Genomic DNA, 19,314 nt, shown 5'->3' on the forward strand with positions numbered 1-19,314 from the left:
GGATGTACAGCTGTGGTTAACAGATTATCTCTTTCCCAGAGTCAACCCTTGGAGGTGCTGCTGCTTCAAATTATGCAAATTCCACTTGGGGCCCGGGAGCCTCCTCCAACAGCGGCGCCTCCCCCAACCCAATTCACATCTGGGACAAGGTGATTGTAGACGGGTCTGACATGGAAGAGTGGCCTTGTATTGCCAGCAAAGACACTGAATCTTCTTCCGAAAACACCACCGATAACAACAGTGCCTCGAACCCTGGCTCTGAGAAGAGCAGTCTGCCAGGAAGCACCACTAGTAACAAAGGCAAAGGGAGCCAATGCCAGGCTGCAAGTTCTGGGAACGAATGTAATCTTGGGGTCTGGAAATCTGACCCCAAGGCTAAGTCTGTTCAACCTCCCAACTCTACTTCAGATAGCAACAATGGACTAGGAAACTGGAGGAGCACGAGTGGTCAGGATAGAATTGGACCTGGCTCTGGCTTCAGCAACTTTAACCCAAATAGCAACCCATCTGCCTGGCCAGCATTGGTCCAAGAAGGGACTTCTAGAAAAGGGGCATTGGAAACAGAAAGTAGTAGTTCCAGTGCACAAGTTAGCACAGTAGGTCAGGCATCCAGGGAACAGCAGTCAAAGATGGAAAATGCGGGTGTTAATTTTGTTGTCTCTGGCAGAGAACAGGCTCAAATTCATAACACTGATGGACCAAAAAATGGAAACACTAACTCCTTGAACTTAAGTTCACCAAACCCCATGGAAAATAAGGGAATGCCCTTTGGAATGGGCTTGGGGAACACCTCCAGGAGCACTGATGCCCCTTCACAAAGCACTGGAGATCGAAAGACTGGGAGTGTTGGGTCTTGGGGTGCAGCTAGGGGGCCTTCTGGAACTGACACAGTCTCTGGACAAAGCAATTCTGGAAATAATGGGAACAATGGAAAAGACAGAGAGGACTCCTGGAAAGGAGCTTCTGTTCCAAAACCAACTGGGTCAAAAAGTGACTCTTGGGACAACAATAACAGGTCTACGGGTGGGTCCTGGAACTTTGGCCCTCAGGACAATAATGACAACAAATGGGGTGAAGGGAACAAAATGACATCTGGGGTCTCTCAGGGAGAATGGAAACAGCCGACTGGGTCTGATGAGTTGAAAATTGGAGAATGGAGTGGTCCAAACCAACCAAATTCTAGCACTGGAGCATGGGACAATCAAAAGGGCCACCCCCTCCCTGAAAACCAAGGCAATGCCCAGGCTCCCTGTTGGGGAAGATCTTCCAGCTCCGCAGGAAGTGAAGTTGGAGGTCAAAGCACTGGAAGCAACCACAAAGCAGGAAGTAGTGACAGTCATAATTCTGGTCGTCGGTCATATAGGCCCACGCATCCTGATTGCCAGGCTGTCTTGCAGACTCTTTTGAGCCGGACTGATTTGGACCCTAGGGTGCTCTCAAACACTGGCTGGGGCCAAACTCAAATTAAGCAGGACACAGTGTGGGATATTGAAGAGGTGCCAAGGCCTGAGGGGAAATCTGACAAAGGAACTGAGGGGTGGGAGAGCGCTGCCACACAGACCAAGAACTCAGGGGGCTGGGGAGATGCACCCAGCCAAAGCAATCAAATGAAGTCTGGATGGGGGGAGCTCTCAGCCTCGACAGAGTGGAAAGACCCCAAGAGCACAGGAGGCTGGAATGACTATAAGAACAACAACTCTTCTAACTGGGGAGGAGGCCGAGCAGATGAAAAGACACCTTCCTCTTGGAATGAGAGTTCTTGTAAGGATCAGGGGTGGGGAGGTGGGCGCCAACCCAACCAAGGATGGACTTCTGGGAAGAATGGTTGGGGCGAGGAGGTGGATCAAGTGAAAAATAATAATTGGGAAAGTTCTGCCAATAAGCCTGTGTCTGGGTGGGGTGAAGGAGGACAGAATGAAATTGGAACTTGGGGTAATGGTGGGAATACAAACCTAGCATCAAAAGGTGGGTGGGAAGATTGCAAAAGATCCCCTGCATGGAATGAGACAGGCAGACAGCCCAATTCCTGGAATAAACAACACCAACAGCAGCAGCAGCCACCGCCACCACAGCCAGAGGCTTCTGGTTCATGGGGAGGCCCACCCCCGCCACCTCAAGGCAATGTTCGACCTTCTAATTCCAACTGGAGCAGTGGACCCCAGCCTACAACCCCTAAGGATGATGAACCCAGTGGTTGGGAGGAGCCATCCCCACAGTCAATTAGTCGGAAAATGGACATTGATGATGGCACTTCAGCTTGGGGAGACCCTAACAGTTATAACTACAAGAATGTGAACCTTTGGGATAAGAATTCTCAAGGGGGCCCAGCACCTCGAGAACCAAACCTGCCTACCCCAATGACCGGGAAATCAGCATCAGGTAGGTACCAACTCTTTTCTCATAGGTCCTAGTGAAATAAAAGAAATCCTGGTCTACACCCTATCTGTCAAGGTGCATCTATTTAACTTACTCTGAGAATCGTTCCTCCAGTTCCAGCTTTCTTGCTCTGAGAACCTTTCTGTGGTGCACTGGAGATGGCACCTGCTCTCATACATTACAGTGTCATTTCTTGGTACAAGGAAAAGATGATAACACTCTTGGTAGCCGTAATTATTTTTCTGCAATTATATTGGCCTGTATAATTTTTAAAATAACAACAACAACAAAAAAAAAAGTCACCAAATAAGCTTATGTCTTGCAGAACAAACTACTCTAGGTTTAAAAATAAAGAACCAAGGTAGAAAAAGACTGGCTTTCTTTCCTTCCTGGCTCTACCTATGAAACAGCCGCCTCCCCTTGTGCTTCTCTTTCTCTGCAAAGGAGAGCACTCTGGTGTTCTTCCTGAGACTGTCACAACGCTGTATCCAGCTGGTATCTGGACAGTTGGGGTCTCCAAACTTATTTTATTTTTCTAGAGTTAGGGCTGAAACCCAGAGATTTGAGCATGCTAAGCAAGTGCTCTAACTCAGGCTACATTCCCACCTCGTTCCAAGTGACTTCATTGTTGACTGTAGCAGGCAGTATGCGTACAAAGATGTTCTAAGGACAGTCAGATACCCAAAAGTCAACTGTTACAACAGTGCTTAATTCTCTTCTCAGTTTGGCATAAATGTCCCTGTAAAAAAGACTCACCAATTAAGAAAATGCACCTTTCAGGGTTATTAGATTATTTTTGGTTTTATTTAAAATTAATCATAATGTTAAGTTTTCCAGCATTCAAAGTAGAATAATTAGGAACACTAATTAATGTGCAAAGTGACTGTTTTTAACTAGCTCTTTTTTTTTAGTATTTAAAAAAAAAGTGAGGACAAAAATAGAGGCTACTCTTAACTGCTTATCCAGAGTCACACTTCCTCGTGCTTTAAGATCCTGTGTTCAGAGAAAACTCTCCAAACTGTACAGGAAAGCAAAGGACAGTGGATGAGCCTCCAGCCTCTGGGGCTTCCCACTGTAATGCGTGGAAGTTTGTTTCCTTCATAAGCCTTGCTCTTATGGATCACAGATATACCTAAGCTTTAAATCTTCTTAACAGGGAAGGCTTATACTTCTGCAATGTTCATCTTACCTTTTTTTTTCTCAGCTTTTTTAGTGGGGAAGAGTCAGGGAGCCTGAAAGTGGATCCCAGGGCCTTTCCCTGGTAGGCAGGCAGTAGTCCTGTAGCTCTGTCATCTTTCTTTTCATATATATTACACTTTCTGTAGCACAGACAGTTCTTTTGCTTAATTGTTTCATATGGAGCTCATTTTATGAACTCAATTTTGTCTGTCTCCTCTGGTAGATATTTAAGTTATACTTTATCCACACTTGATATGCTCCATCTCCTTCTGATATTGAAATTGATTCCATTTTTTTTCTAGAGTAATACAGTGACTACTGCTGTACATATAATTTCATTACTTCAGTACATTTTTTTAGGGTAAATTTTCCTGGCAGTGAGTTTACTGGGTCAGAAGTCATGTACATTGGAACTTTGGAAAGTGACTTAACCAAATGCTCTCCATGAAGATTGAATTTGTTTCTCCCAAGAAAGTATAACTGTGCCTGCCTCCTTCACTCCACTGGATCTTAAGTAAAGTATTCAATGGATCCTTAAAGACACACATTTCTTTTTTGCAGTCTGGAGCAAAAGCACACCACCTGCTCCAGATAATGGGACTTCAGCCTGGGGTGAGCCAAATGAAAGCAGTCCTGGGTGGGGTGAAATGGATGATGCAGGAGCATCAACCACAGGCTGGGGAAACACACCTGCCAACGCTCCCAATGCCATGAAACCCAGTAAGTAGACTTGGTTTGCAAGTGGCAACTTGTCTCATAGGCCTGGTCATTGGAAGTAGTACAGAGAAAAGCCACTCCCAGCTCCCTACTCTACATGAAGGCAAATCCAGATCCATACAGTATTTTTGGAGGGAAATGAATGTTTTCTTGCAAGTTTCATAGTAACAATATTTGTTAAAAGGGTGTGGTAGTAGAACCGACTGGAGACTGGTCTCCAGCGCCTTCCTCTCTAGTTGTCCTATCTGTCTTTTCTTCTCCATCTGCCCTCTACATTTTTCCTCCTTTCTTATCAAAGCCACATCTAGGATCCTTCTCAGTACCTAATGCATTTCAAATACGTTTATGGACCTAATAAGCTTCAAGTTTCCATTGCCTTGTGGGGGTTTTTTGTTGGTTGGTTGGTTGGTTGGTTTTTTAAGACAGAGTCTTTCTGTGTAGCCTTGGCCGTCCTAGAACCAAGCTGGCCTCGAACTCAGAGATCCAAGTCCAAGGATTAACAGGCATGTACTGCTGCCATCCGGTGGCCTTGTGGTTTTTAATTCCCATTTTTATTTCTGCTTCATCCCAACCAAGGTAGACCGTTGTGTTTTGGTCATACCTACTTGAAATGCCTGCATTTTGGAGTCTAAAGAAAGACTTGACACTCAGCTGCCATGCTCACTAAGGGCAACCATTTTCTTATCAATGAAATGCAACATTCATATTCACTCATTCACATAGACACAATTTTTGTTGAAATAGTCTGAATAGTGTCTGAAATAGTTGATACTGGCCTCAGATTCATGGTAATCTTCCTGCCTTAGTTTCCCAAGTGCTGGGATTACAGGTGTGCACCACTACCCAGTTTTGAAATTTCTTAGAATAGGGATGAGATTTTTGAGTTTTGAAACACTTATCTCCTTGGTTCCCGGAAGAACTATAGAAGCAGTCCAAAGATCTTGATTGTAAGGTCTGTTGTCTGCTCTCTTTATGAGTAATTCATTTGCCTTGTGTGTAGATGGAACAGACAAAACTGCAAAGATATTCAAATGCTGCATTTGCAAGAAATCTCTCTGTTTGTTACATGTATTTACTGCAAAGAATCGATTCACTCTTTCCTTAAAGATTCCAAATCTATGCAAGACGGCTGGGGGGAGAGTGACGGACCAGTCACAGGAGCTCGCCATCCTAGCTGGGAAGAGGAGGATGACGGAGGAGTCTGGAACACCGCCGGCTCTCAGGGAAGCACTTCCTCCCACAACTCAGCAAGCTGGGGACAAGGAGGAAAGAAACAAATGAAGGTAGTGCTTTAGAAAGGCTTTACAAAGGCTTCAGTTTGCTTACTCAATCCTAGAAGGTAAAACTGGGACTTGGTTCATGGAGGAAATGAGGCAACTGGAGTCACCGAGTATTTCCTTATAAATTAATAACTACTTCCCTTGTGTCCCCTAATCTTCCTATCCCATGACCTTGAAATCCTGAACAATTAGAAGTGGCACTATGAGTAAAAGGAAATTTGTAAGGTAGAGGTAATTGAGTTTAGGTTTCCATGTTATAATTATTTTCAGCAGTTCCTGAGGCCTGCTTTTAAAATGCCTTATGCTTTTGATTCTAAGACAAAAAAAGTCCTATGGGCAAATCTCCACAAAAATGTAAAAAAGACACCAAATAGCTGGCTTTCCCAGTGGTCGTTAGTGGGTCTTGATTTTACCTGACTCATCCCAAGGCCCCGAGCCCTTCTCCCAGTAAACTGAAAGCCCCGTTTTCAGCACTGCTATAACTACATTCTTTCCTCACGTCCTGGGCCAGGCTGTGTCTTCCAGACAACTCACTTTCCCGTATAACAAGTTTCCTCTTGGAATGTTGTGGTTTATTACTTATTTTACAGTCCAGGGGATGGAGCCCAGAACACTGAGAATGCTAGGCAAGCACTCTGCTGCTGCTGCTGCTGCTGCTGCTGCTGCTGCTGCTGCTACATAGGACCACTAGTTCTTCATCTGTAGCCATGATGTGTGTACCTGAGCCACCACTGTCTTGACAGATGCTGCTGCTGTTCTTCCTCCTCTTCTTCTCTCTCTCTCTCTTTCTCTCTCTCTCTCTCTCTCACACACACACACACACACACACACACACATTACAGAGTAGAAAAAAGGAAGATACACCTGTATGCTTCATTTTAACCTGAAAAACCTGCCCTATGAAATGCTTTCTAATCCTCCCAGGCTTTGGATTCCTGAAACTCTCTCACAAGACCATCCCCTGACCATCACCCTGGTCCTGAAGCTGTGGGTTTCAAGGCCCTGATTTCTTCTGTAGGATAGAACAGTTGCTTTCTGTGGAGACATTGGTTGAAGGAGCTCTTCCTGGGTTTCCCCTTCCCTAATGACTTCCTTCCTCCACTCTAGCAACTAAAGAAGTCTCACTACACTGCTCAGCGTCTTGGTACTCTAATGGTGTCTGGCCTGCTTTGGCAATCTTTTGGTCATTTACAAATTAGCAGTGGATCGAAATTAATTGAGTAAAAGATCCTAATTGAATCCTCCCAACTCAAATGGCAACCAAGATTTGCTTAATTGGAAGTTGAATATTTCAATTCCGATACCAGTGGTTCTGACCTTCAGTACTAAGGACTTCATTTTTTTGTTGGTGGTGGTGGTGGTGTTTTTTTTGTTTTTTGTTTTTTTGAGACAGAGTTTCTCTGTGTAGCCCTGGCTGTCCTGGAGCTCACTTTGTAGACCAGGCTGGCCTCGAACTCAGAAATCCACCTGTCTCTGCCTCCCGAGTGCTGGGATTAAAGGTGTGCGCCACCACACCCAGCCTAGGACTTTTTTTAATGTGATAAAATACACAAAATGTAAAAATTGTCATCTTAACCATTTTTCAATATGCAGGTCAGTGCCACTGAGTGTGCTCACATGCAGTTTGTTTTCTTCTAACGCTGAAAGCTCTGCACTAATAAACTCACTATCTCTCATGCTTGCCAGGACTCTTCTTTAATCTTAATAAAATATATATCTATCACCATAATATATAATTAATTATTAATTTATATATTATATAATTAAAAGGTTATTTATAATTATATATTGTATCTAACATGATATAATATGCAATGTTGTAATATATAGATATATTTGTATATAAGTATATAATATTATATACACTTATTTATGGAGCAAGCTGGTTGTGGTGGCTCATATCTGTAATCACAACCCTCGAAGACAAAAGGCAAAAGGATCAAGAGTTCAAGATATTCTAGGCTTTAGTGAGTGAGGACATCCTGTCTCAACTAACACCAACAATAATAATAAGTATGACATATCATAGCACATGGAATGTTTACCTATAGAATGTGCAGGCCCACAAAGCTCATCCCCCATCCCATTAATCCCTGCCTTCCACTGTGCCAGAGCTCAAGGATAGTGGCTTCCTCCAGGCCTCTTTCTCACTGAGAACTGATGGCCTCCATGCTGTGAACCATATGAAGAGCTCTCTGGATGCATTCCACATTGCCCCCACACAGAGTGATGTTGTGTTCAAACAGGCTCCTTTCCAAACAACATGCACCAGTAGCAATTCTTTCCCTGTTACAAGCCTGCTGGGGTCACAGAAGAGCATCCTACGGGAGGTGGCAGTGGCAGTATGTAGACATCTTACACAGTCTGATACCACTTCTTTGCATGTAAAAAGTAAACTTTGTTTTTCCACTTCACTATGATAAGTAGGAGTAAAAGCATGACTGGACCTAGGGCTTACTAGTCATTTAAAGCTATCAGGTTCAGGAAGGTGAACTCTCAGCTTTGCATTTTCAGTGTGGTTTATAGTTTGGGAGGTTGTGATGAGCTCTGTGACTGAGGTCATGTGTTTCATTCTGTAGTGCTCACTAAAAGGAGGAAACAATGATTCATGGATGAATCCTCTTGCCAAACAGTTTTCAAATATGGGATTGCTGGTAAGTTTCATTTTTCTTCATGTATAAACATAATCTCAAATTTCAGGCATAGTAAGTACACATGTACAGTACAAAATTACAGATTTAAATATGGGTTAAACAGTGTTCTTGGCCCTCTGAGCTAAACAGTATTTCTATTTTATTAAGTGATATATACCAACATTAAAAGTGAATTGTCTTTGTATCTTTTCTCTTGGAAAGGTGGAAACAACAAAGACACTTAAATGGACACTTGTTACTAGTGTCTGCACATCATTTTTAAAAATAAAAATAATCAGAATCACTATACTGGGATTCATTATGTAGAGAAAAATGTGTGCTGTGTCTTTACTTTCCTTATCTCTTGGGAACACTGTGAAGACATCTGGTCATGGTTGTCAAAAGACAAATGATTTGACTACACAGTTTAAGATTTGCTCACTGACACGTCATAAGAAGATATTATCACCATTTAGCTACAACTTGTGGAGTTTGACTATGCATACTTAAGAAGCAGTTTATTTCTCCAGGCAGCTGTTGAACTTGTCCTCTGTCCATAGCTGTACTGATGTTGCTTACATGTGTAATTGACATGTGTAATTACATGTGTTAGACACTTAATTAAGCCTTGATGGCCATCAAATTGTGATTGCAAAAATGTTACAGCCTTCACTCCAGTTTCAAGGTCACGGCAGAGGCTCTTGTGGAGTGCCTATGGTCATGAGGCTCTCACATGAGCAGGAGCGCCTCTTCTCTGATGTACAACGTGTATCCTCCCTTAATCCTTACTCACTTGTGTTTGCTTTGTTTTGTTCAGAGTCAAACTGAGGATAACCCAAGCAGCAAAATGGATTTGTCTGTAGGTATGTGTCTCTACAAACAGGAGGGGAACGTGTTCACGGCTCTGCCAGGCCCTTGGCATCTCCTGCCCTGCTTGGGTTGAGGCAGATTGATAGACATGCTTGATGCTAACTGCTTTATTTTATATCAGATTTCATGCACTAAAGCAGTATAGAGGTTGAAAATTCAAATGACTGAAGTTCCAGGAGAATGTGAAGGAATGTTAAATGCTAGGTTTAACTGTGAGGAGGGTATGTCCACCTCAGAAGCCAACCTTATTCTACTACATGAAAAGTGCAAACTTCACTGCACCATCCCTTATTAGCATCCAGATTTTTTTCCCAAGTACTGGGAGCTAGATTCAGATTATTTTAATATGTCTGTGATACTAGTAAACTAGACCATCAGATTGACTCTCTGTACCCCAAGGTTTTCATCTTTGTCATACTTTTCCGTTGTGACCAGAGCAAATGCAGGGGTCAGCCCATCGTCTGTGAGATTTTTCTCAGGAATGCTTTTGCTCACCCCGAGGAACATAAGAGGAATCAAACTAAGAGTAAGAGGGAACAATCTGGATAGCAGTGGTACTGTGTAGTTTGAGCTGCAACCCAGTTGTGTCATCATATAGCAGATTTATAGGGCTAAGGAAAGGGAGGAGGAGGAAGTCTGCATCACACATGCAGATGAAGCTTGAGCAAGTACTGTAGAAATGTTCAACTGTGTTAAAGTCTTAAGCTTTACATTTTTAGGCAACAGGAGTGCCTCTGATCTTTCTATTCCCCATAATTGCTTTAAAACTCTAACAATGTCTCTAACAAGTGCTAACATAACAAAACAGACTGGTCTCTCACTGAGAAGATTTGACTTTATGAACAAGATGTATTCTCACCCAGCACGTCAATTTTAACCTAAATATTGGCTTAATCAATTTGGCTTCAAGTCTCTCAAGTGTTCCATGGTAGACAAGCTACAGCAGATACATATTTAATTTTTGAAAAACGGTTCAGGAACAGAGCAAGCACCCTGAGCCAGTGAGAATTCTTCCTAGGCTCATTCCAAAGAGTAGAGAGGCTTTGTCCCCGGGTCCCTAGAGAACAGACGGGCCAGGCTACACGTGGCTCTTGAGGGGACATTGATTCCTGACATTTTTATTTATGTCCTTTCAGATAAGAAATTTGATGTGGACAAGAGAACAATGAATCTCGGGGATTTTAATGATATCATGAGGAAGGATCGACCTGGGTTCCGTCCACCTAATTCCAAAGACTTGGGAACCACAGACAGTGGGCCTTATTTTGAGAAGGTGAGTTGAATGCTTTGTTTCAAATAGTCGTTTATGAGAGTCACTGTGTTCTTAATTTGTCTGTGGTAGCAGCTAATTCTAGAGAAAGCATAAACTTACAAACTCAGAGTAAAACATGAATATCCCCTATATTAATGTGGTGACAGGAAAGTAACTGACGTCAACAGGTGATTGGGCAGGAACGAGAGCCATCTGTCCTTAATGTTTTTGTGATGGAGCTCTAAGTTTTGAGGGAGATCATGGGCATGTAGAACATGGAGAAGAAACTTTAGAGATAAGTTTACTCTTCAGTCTTCTTGTTCCTGCCGCTTTGTCAGCTACAGACAAAACTTGGACTTTGTGCAAACATTTGTATCTTCTACGATTGGTGCTAGGTCTGGAAAAGCTCGCTCTCTTTCCTACTTGCCTAGTGGTTTGTGTTTAGGTAAATCAAATTCTCACTCCTGATTGAAGCAAGTAATTTTTACTTACTTGTTCTGATTTTTTAACATTTCTAATGAAACTATTGATTCAAAATACTGTTTTATAGTGTTCCTGGGCCCCACAAGACATTTAAAACCAAAACATGGACATCTGGGCCAATAGCATTGCTGCCTGTCTAGGTGACACCATATTCATAGGAAGATTGCCTGGCTTCTGCTTCAGGAGCCACACCACCAGAGTAATGGGAAGTAGACTCATAAACAGTGTCTGGCAACCCTTGTCCTGATGCAGTGGATAAACGGTTTCTAACGGAGAGGAAAAGAAAGTCTCTATGGAAGAGGTTGACAGATGGTATCCGCTGGGCAACGAACGTGTGATGATTCTTATCCGATCCAAATTTCTTCCTGGGTTATTGCTAATCCACTCTCGCTTTGTTTATTCCTAGTGTGTCTCTCTTTCCCTTCTTGCATTCTGTTGCTTCACTAACCAACACTCATTGTGATTGGCTAACTCCTACTACCTTTCAGCTGACTTTGCCTTTCTCCAATCAAGATGGGTGCCTTGGGGATGAGGCTCCCTGCTCTCCCTTCTCCCCTTCTCCCAGCTACAAGCTGTCTCCCTCTGGTTCCACACTACCCAACGTCAGCCTTGGAGCAATCGGCACAGGGCTCAACCCCCAAAACTTCGCTGCTAGACAAGTAAGGAGGCCTCTCAGATTTGTAATTGCTTGGCTGTGGCCTCACCTTGGCCCTGGTCTTCAGTTTATTGCATCTTGTCTGTCTTGGGAAACTTGTTGATTACTGAATGCACAGAATGATATTAAGTGTAGGTTTTTACATCTTTCAGCCCATAGTCCATCTCTCTTCATGTTTCTCAACATGGAATTTACTTTAAATCTGTTTCTTTTATCTTTTCATTTTTGGTTATAACTGACTTAGGAAATTATGAATGAGACTATAATATAATCTAATTATACGTTTGCCATTTTTAATATTAAATTATATATTTTCCTGGAGAGATGACACAGAAAGCAACTAAGAGCACTGCTGTTCTTGTATAAGATCCAGGCACCCATATAGCAGCTCACAGCCTCCTATAACTCCTGTTCCAGGGGATCAGACATGCTCTTCTAGCTTCTGCAGTCACCAGACATACACATGAAGCACAGACTGTTCATATATGTAAACTAAAAGTAAATTTCTTAAAGCCATTAGAATATATAATAAGGAGTATTTCAAGAATCTCTTTAGTTTATCTGCTAATCAAAAATTAGTAAAACTAGTAATAAAGGGTTACAGTGTTTTAAAAATCTGGCTTCTGCCGGGCGTGGTGGCACACGCCTTTAATCCCAGCACTCAGAGGACGCAGAGGCAGGCGGATTTCTGAGTTCGAGGCCAGCCTGGTCTACAAAGTGAGTTCCAGGACAGCCAGGGCTATACAGAGAAACCCTGTCTCGAAAAAAAAAAAAAAATCTGGCTTCTTGGGGCTGAGGAGTTGAGTGTCTTCTTTAGAAATTAAACCATAGTATTTACATAGAGAAGGAGATCTTTAATAGTGAAGCTTTAAAGAGTAACTATTGCTCAAGCATTGGTGGTTGCCAAAATTAGTCCTCTAAGCAAGGGCCACACAGTAGCACCAGAACTGGCAGGCTCTTACAAGCCTGAGTGGACACAAGGTCTGTTGTAGTTTCGTGAAGAAACCCAGGAATCTGGGGCCATCAGTGCTGTTACAGCCACAGCTCCAACACTAATGCTTCCCTAGCTATGGTCCTGTGGCTCCTCACTTGCCACTGTGCCTTTTACCTCAGGATGAGCCCAAGAGCACAAGAGCACAGTGTGTGGTTGAATCCATTCTGTTCCGTGTGGTGACTTTCACATGAATATTAAAGGCTCAGGTAAAGCAGGACCACTTAGACCACACATAGTCAAGTTGTATACAGCTTCTCATATGCAGATTAAAGTAGATTGTGCTTTGTGCATATATTCAGATTAGTCATCTCCAGATTGGGGTCATAAGGCAGTTTTTCTGTTTCCTTCCTTTAATTTCAGCATTTTGTTTGTTTGTTTGCTTGTATGTAGTTTCCTAAACGGGATGGGTATGTATTGCTTACGTGAACAGAGAAAAACAATGTTTTGCAAATGCTAATTTTATATTGAGGTATATAAAATATAAAATAAAAATGTGGTTCCAGGCTTGCATAAATAACTAATGCTATTAGTAGGTAAACTCAAGTTTAACAGACCAGCTTCTAGCTTGGCATTGGATTTTTAAGAAAAGACAATTCCTCAATATCTTTGTAATGGTTGGATTCCTGCAAAGTCCATTGGTATCAGATTGGTGCATATGTCCTACCCAATAGGTCCCACCTGTTTCAAACTGCTATCATACGGAGTCCATTAAATTTACTTCATAATTAAAAGATAAAACTTAAGCCAGACATGGTAGCATATCTTTAATCCCAGTACTTGAGAGGCCAAGGCAGAAGGATCAGGAGGCAGGAGTTTGAAGCCAGCTTAGCTATAATGTGAGATTCTGTTTCTAATAATAAGAAATAATAATAATTTTTGCCAAATCACAGAACATTTCAATCAGTTCACTTTTTTATTTTAAATTTATATTCTTTTCTAAATTAAACCCTAGGGTTGGGACATAAATCCCCAATAATTAGGAGGACATAGACACAGGTCATCTTAGAACTTCCACATATACCTGAAAAGCTTGAACAATAGTCAGATATTGGCATGTGTACAGCCTTTGAGTCACTGTCTTCATAATTCCTAGATCTAATGTTTTTGAAGGCCACATATTGCTGCCTTCAGCAAACCTGAGCCAAGAAAATGAACTGAAGTACCATGTTAGGGTGACAGGAAAGCATTTGTATAGACTGCTGTCAGCGCTTATATTAACTTCAGAAACATCAGAATGCTATGTGGTAGCTTCAGACACCCTTGAATTTTGACAGGAAGCTGAAAATCTTCTTATCAAAGGAAAGGTTGAAGTTTAAAATAACTCTAGCTAGGTGTGGTAGCTCACAGAGGTGGATCTCTCTGTTCAAGGCCAGCCTGCTCTTCAAAGTGAGCTACATAGAGAAACCCTGTCTCGAAAAACCAAAAATAAAATAAATGACTCTAAGCTGGGTGCAGTGATGTACGTTAAACAACCCTTGGAAAAATAATGTCTGTGGTAGATCTTTTTCTGATATATACATATTTTAATTGCCATTTCTACTTTCTGTTTTTAATCATTTTTAGTTTTGGTGCTTTTTAAGTTCATTAATTTGCCTCTAGCAGTCTCTTAATCTAATTTTGAATCATTTAAGCCATCACAGTGCCTTGAGTGTTCTGGAACTTAATGATGTTATGTAAATTCTTTAAGATTACCTTATCCCTGTGTTAAACTGGGAATAATAACCTCAGTTTACAAAGGCATTGACTGCTGTCTTTGCTGAAGATGTTTTGTGGGATGTTTTCAAGTGAATGGTCTTGGGTCATAGATATATGCAAATGATATACATCCTGTAGCCTAAGGCTTTTTGGAGTTCTGAGAATTCCAAAAGGAAGGATTGAACTGATACAGAAAAAAAAAACAATAGAGAATGACTGAATCGTGGTTCTAGTGAACATCGGCAGAGTCCCTTCTGGTGTAATGTTAACACAGGGGAATTCGGTCACTTTGTCCATGGATGAGGAGGCGGTGTGGGGGAAGATACCCTTGGTGAGCTCTTTAATTCAGGCCTTGAGTAGGCCAAGCGTACACAGCATAGAGAACCTTAGGATGCCAGTGTGAAGGGTGGTGCATGCCTCCAGTGCCAGCTTGAGATACTTAGTAAGACACTGTTGGGAGTAGGGCAATCCTCAGACAGAACTTTCTATAGCTAGAAACAAATCAGAAAAGTGGAGGCGCCAGGGCCGAGCTTCCCTTGCTCTCATTAGGAGATTAGAGATGAGCTCAATGATGATTTATTGGGAATCATGGAATTAAGCTTTATTTTATATCTATAACTAGGCTGATATTTATACTTTTGAATGTGAAGTTACAGGTGAGTAATGTTATTTCCATAACCTAGAGTAATATGTAATGTGTCCCTTCCTTCTTATTTTGATGTGAGGTTGATGAACATTTTCTCATTTAGCAAGAAAGCTAACAGATTCAGGACGGGGAAGGGTGCGCAGCTAGATCAGGGTCCTTGTGAGTGGCTGATTGGCTAGTAGAGGAAAGTGATACCCACATTACTTTACACTGATAGTTTGGTTATAGTATGTGTTTTTACCCAGGTTCCTTTTAAGATGGATCTTATAAAGTCTTGAGAATTAAATTTGATAAACCCAAACTTATAAAAAGAGGGTTCTTAAGCCAGTTGTGGTTGCACATGCCAGTAATCCCAACACTTAAGAGGCTCACCTCAGCTGATCACAGGATGAGACCCTGTCTCAAATAAGCAGTCCAGAAATCTTGCACAGAAATCAGTTCCTCTCAGTCACAAGAAATGTAACACTACCTCTAACATTTTGTTAAATGTAACCCTTTCAGTTTATACTTTATCAGACCACCTGTAGTAAATGAGCTGCCCATGACTCAGTTCTAGTAACTGTCCACCAACCTCCCAATACAAAGAGCTCCTCGATTCTAAAATGAATGCTGTCATTCCATGCAGTAGAGATCTTCATTCCTAAGGATAGAAATGAGAACTATTGCTTAATCGTCTTCTTGAATTGATAAGATGTCCTGACTGGTATGGTTCTCTCTGCAGGGCGGCAGTCATGGTTTGTTTGGAAACAGCACAGCACAATCGAGAGGCCTGCACACTCCAGTGCAGCCACTAAGTTCTTCTCCTGGTCTCCGGGCGCAAGTGCCTCCCCAGTTTATCTCCCCCCAGGTAAGAAATGTTGTGTCCCTGCCCTTCAGAGTTAAAAGACCATTCAGGTAGCAGCCCATTGTTACTGCACAGGAAAGGATTGGTTACAGTTGGACATTTGACAGATCCAGGTGTCAAGTGTAAGATTATTAGAACAGAATATCAGCTCCCTTTTTAAATTGCATTAAGAATATAAAATAGATGCTTTGCAACAACTAATTGTCTAATATATTGTTTTTTATTGTGACTAATTAAAAGAAATTTATAAATTCTGAGGTGACAGTATTCAAAAATGATTGCCCTCAAGTATCTGCCTGAAAACAAACAGAATTATGAGACTCTGAATTTTTCTGTAGAGCTCCGAGGAGCTGCCTGCTGGAATACTGACTGGCTTCCTACTCTGAGAGCCCTAGAGCTGATGAAGAGGCCAGTACGGCAGGACACTGACAGAAAGGCAGCAGTTAGTGGGATAAATGGCATAGGTGGTCAACAAAGTCTGGGGACCAAAGTGATGTTTCACTCGATTAAATGTTACAAGCATCACTAGCAGTGACATTTAAACTGGGTCTTGAAGAGAAAGTTTAAATTTTCTATGCATGGCCACATTAAAGAGGCCTTCCAAATCACAGAAGCCTCTCACTGGTGCGATAATAGCTGGCACTTGGCATGAGAAAAGGTTTGAGTGAATGATTAGTGTGAACAGGTTGGTAGAGATGTGTGTATTTATCAATGGGATGGGAAGCAAATAGACAAGGAGTGGAATGTGGCAAAAACGATGTTTGCACCTTTCAGAAGTTTGGATCCTGTACTGTAGGCCCACTTTGTAAGCTTGTTCATTACTATGATCTGGGCAGCAGTTAGTGGGATAAATTAATGTGTGCATGTACAGTGCCCATGGATGCCAGAGGAGGGCATCGGATCCTCTTGAACTTGAATTACCAACCACCAGGATCTTTGTGCTGGGAACCGAACCCCAGCTGCATGTGTCCATCTCCATCCTGTCTGTTCCATCTTGCCCTTCCACCCCAACCTTACTGGGTTGTTTTTGTGTGGTGGTTACTGTAGACAATAGAATGTTAAGCAAGTTTTTTCAGGGATGGCAGAAAAGTCTGAGAGATGACACTGGAAGTAAGATGGAGTATGTTTACATGGTGGAGTGACCAGAGCTTCAGAGAGCAGGGCTAGCCCAAGGGCACAAGCAAAGCAGTGGCACTTGGAAAGATTGCCTCCTATCTTTGTTTGACATCCCATCCTCCCTCTGAAACACCTAGGTCACTTGGCTCTTGATCGAGCACCTTACAGTGGTTCTCTGCCTTTCTCCCACCTCTCAGCACTGATCATCAGACTGTCCTGGTGCTCAGTTCTCATCCCTTTCACAGCATACAGCCACCACTAGGTGACCTCATCTGCCTCAGTGCCCTTAATATTGAGAGTTACAAAATTGTGCCTGCTGTCAACATGTTCTTTTCAGTGTCATATACTGCTAGATATGTTCAGATTTAAAAACAAAACAAGGGCTGGCAAGATGGCTCAGTGGTTAAGAGTGCTGACTGCTCTTCCGAAGGTCCGGAGTTCAAATCCCAGCAACCACATGGTGGCTCACAACCATCCATAATGAAATCTGATGCCCTCTTCTGGAGTGTCTGAAGACAGCTACAGTGTACACACATATAATAATAATAATAATAAAATTCCAGTTAGACATGCTCCTATTCTGTAGTTGTTCACACCAAAGACCCACAAGCTAAAGTATGATCCTCCTGCATCACAGCCACATTCAGTTCAGGAAATTTTCCCTTCAGAACTGGAGTTATCTTTGGGAAACCTTGATAAGCTCCTTGAGAATCTCAAGGGCACACATCTGCATGTGCAAACACACACACACACACACACACACACACGTTTTTTTAAAAAAAAAAATCTTGATCCAGGCTCTGACTGTTATCACTACTGATGTAGTTCCTAAATCCCTAGAAGGCTACCATCATAGTGTAGGGCCTTCTTGTGTCTGCCCCATTCTTCTTCATTCAGGTGTTGATGTCTGTAGACTGAGTCACACTTGTCCTCTTCATAGCCACATTGTCCACTCTGGTAGCTATTAGCAGAGGAACACTTGAAATTTAGCTATTATTTCATCATCATTAAATTTAAGTAGATGCACCTAGCTTGTGTCTGCTTAGGCATGACAGAAAGATCTGTGAAGCTCTGCTGTAAAACATACAGTACACCATGATGTCCCTTGGCTGCAGATCCTCTCCTGGCTTGCTCACCCACCTACAGTGCAGTGTTTACTGCCATTTTTAGGGTTCTTGGTGATCTCACCCAGCTTATACCTTATGTCTCTCCAACCAAGTGACCCCAAAACCCCAGTCGTATTTAGACCGCTGTTGTCTGGGGCTGCCAAGCGGCATGACCTTTACTTCCTCGGCTCTGTGCTTCAGAGCGCCTTAGCCAGCTAAGCTCTGAAGCTTACAGTGCTTCCCCACTACTCTTGCCATCTTACCCTCCGGAAGTTTCCTTGTCTTTCCTTCCTCCTCCGCCCCTTGAGTCAAGTTTCACAGCCACAGGGGTGACCACAGCTGTGTTGCGCACATCCCGTTGACGTTGTGCATGTGCAGGCATGCTGTTCATCTCTGTACCCACCACTGTTAACACTGTGTTTTCCTCTGTTGCCAAGTAGTCTTCTCACCCTCTCCTTTGGTTCTTGGGATGGAACCCGGGGTGTGCTCGGTACATAAAGTGAGCTGTGCCCCAGCCCATATTGATCATTCTTCTGGTTTCTCATTCTTTGTTTGTAGGGTTTTGTTTTATTATGAAACAGGGTCTTACTATAACCCAGGCTAGCCTTAAAATCATCTAGATCCTCTTTCTTTTCTGTCTCTCCAGTGCTGGGATTAAAGGAATATACCACCACACCTGGCAATGTTAATTATTATCAGAAACTTGTTTCATTAAATACATTTACCTTGATTTACTTAACACTCTCTTCCCCTTTTATTGGATATTAAATTGTTTCTAATTTTTTGCTAAATTTGCAGAGAAAGTCTTATACAAAAACCTTCATCAATATTAGGTTTTGTTTCTGTGGCATGCATCCTGGCTTAAACTGAGCCTTCCGCCTTGGCCTCCTTATTGGGGACCCACGTGTGGTCCTACCTTATTTCTAAACCTAGTTGTCCAGAGTGAAGTGTTAGAGAATTTTTTTCTAAAGCATAAACACTGAAACTTAACATTTAACATTTATTACAAGGCTAGGAATGTCATTCAATGATAGAAAAGTCATGTTTGAGACCCTAGGTTCTTTTTCCAACACAGCCAGGAAAAAAAAAGGAAGGAAGAGTTGTTAAAGCCTTTGTTTCTACTGTTGCTTTCCCTCCACTCACTGGAGGATTCAGAAAGTAAGATTCTGGTGGCTTTTGTCATCCCTTTAAATTTCTGCCATTTTCCACCTGCATTGCTTTGTTAAAAGCCATATTGATTGCTTCAAGATACTCACTTTCTCCAGCCCAGCTGGAGACTGAGGGCTTTTAAGCCTGCATAATTAACTCTCCATAATAGGAATATGCAAACCTGCACTTTAATTACTTTGCATCCTAGGTTTGAGCAGCCATTTGCCAGGAGCATAGGGGCGTTACTCCTTTTGTAATTCTTGTAAGGAGCCGCTGTATCTGCAGCCTGAAGAAGCAAGGGTAAATAGAAAGACCTCCT

The 19,314-nt window shown here is 42.3% G+C and overlaps 1 protein-coding gene across 2 annotated transcripts in view; it reads left to right on the forward strand.

The window, feature by feature from the left end:
- The window catches only part of Tnrc6b (trinucleotide repeat containing 6b), a 229,774-nt gene that overhangs the window by 167,515 nt on the left and 42,945 nt on the right, over positions 1 to 19,314 (forward strand). For both annotated transcript variants that reach the window (NM_144812.3, NM_177124.4), the window contains 7 exons: positions 40 to 2,379; positions 4,117 to 4,275; positions 5,380 to 5,555; positions 8,132 to 8,206; positions 9,003 to 9,048; positions 10,192 to 10,328; positions 15,502 to 15,627. In NM_144812.3, coding sequence (NP_659061.2) covers positions 40 to 2,379; positions 4,117 to 4,275; positions 5,380 to 5,555; positions 8,132 to 8,206; positions 9,003 to 9,048; positions 10,192 to 10,328; positions 15,502 to 15,627 — 3,059 coding nt within the window. The remainder of the gene's footprint in view (positions 1 to 39; positions 2,380 to 4,116; positions 4,276 to 5,379; positions 5,556 to 8,131; positions 8,207 to 9,002; positions 9,049 to 10,191; positions 10,329 to 15,501; positions 15,628 to 19,314) is intronic.

This window comes from Mus musculus, chromosome 15 (genome assembly GCF_000001635.26).
Source record: "Mus musculus strain C57BL/6J chromosome 15, GRCm38.p6 C57BL/6J".
Lineage (NCBI taxonomy): Eukaryota > Metazoa > Chordata > Mammalia > Rodentia > Muridae > Mus > Mus musculus.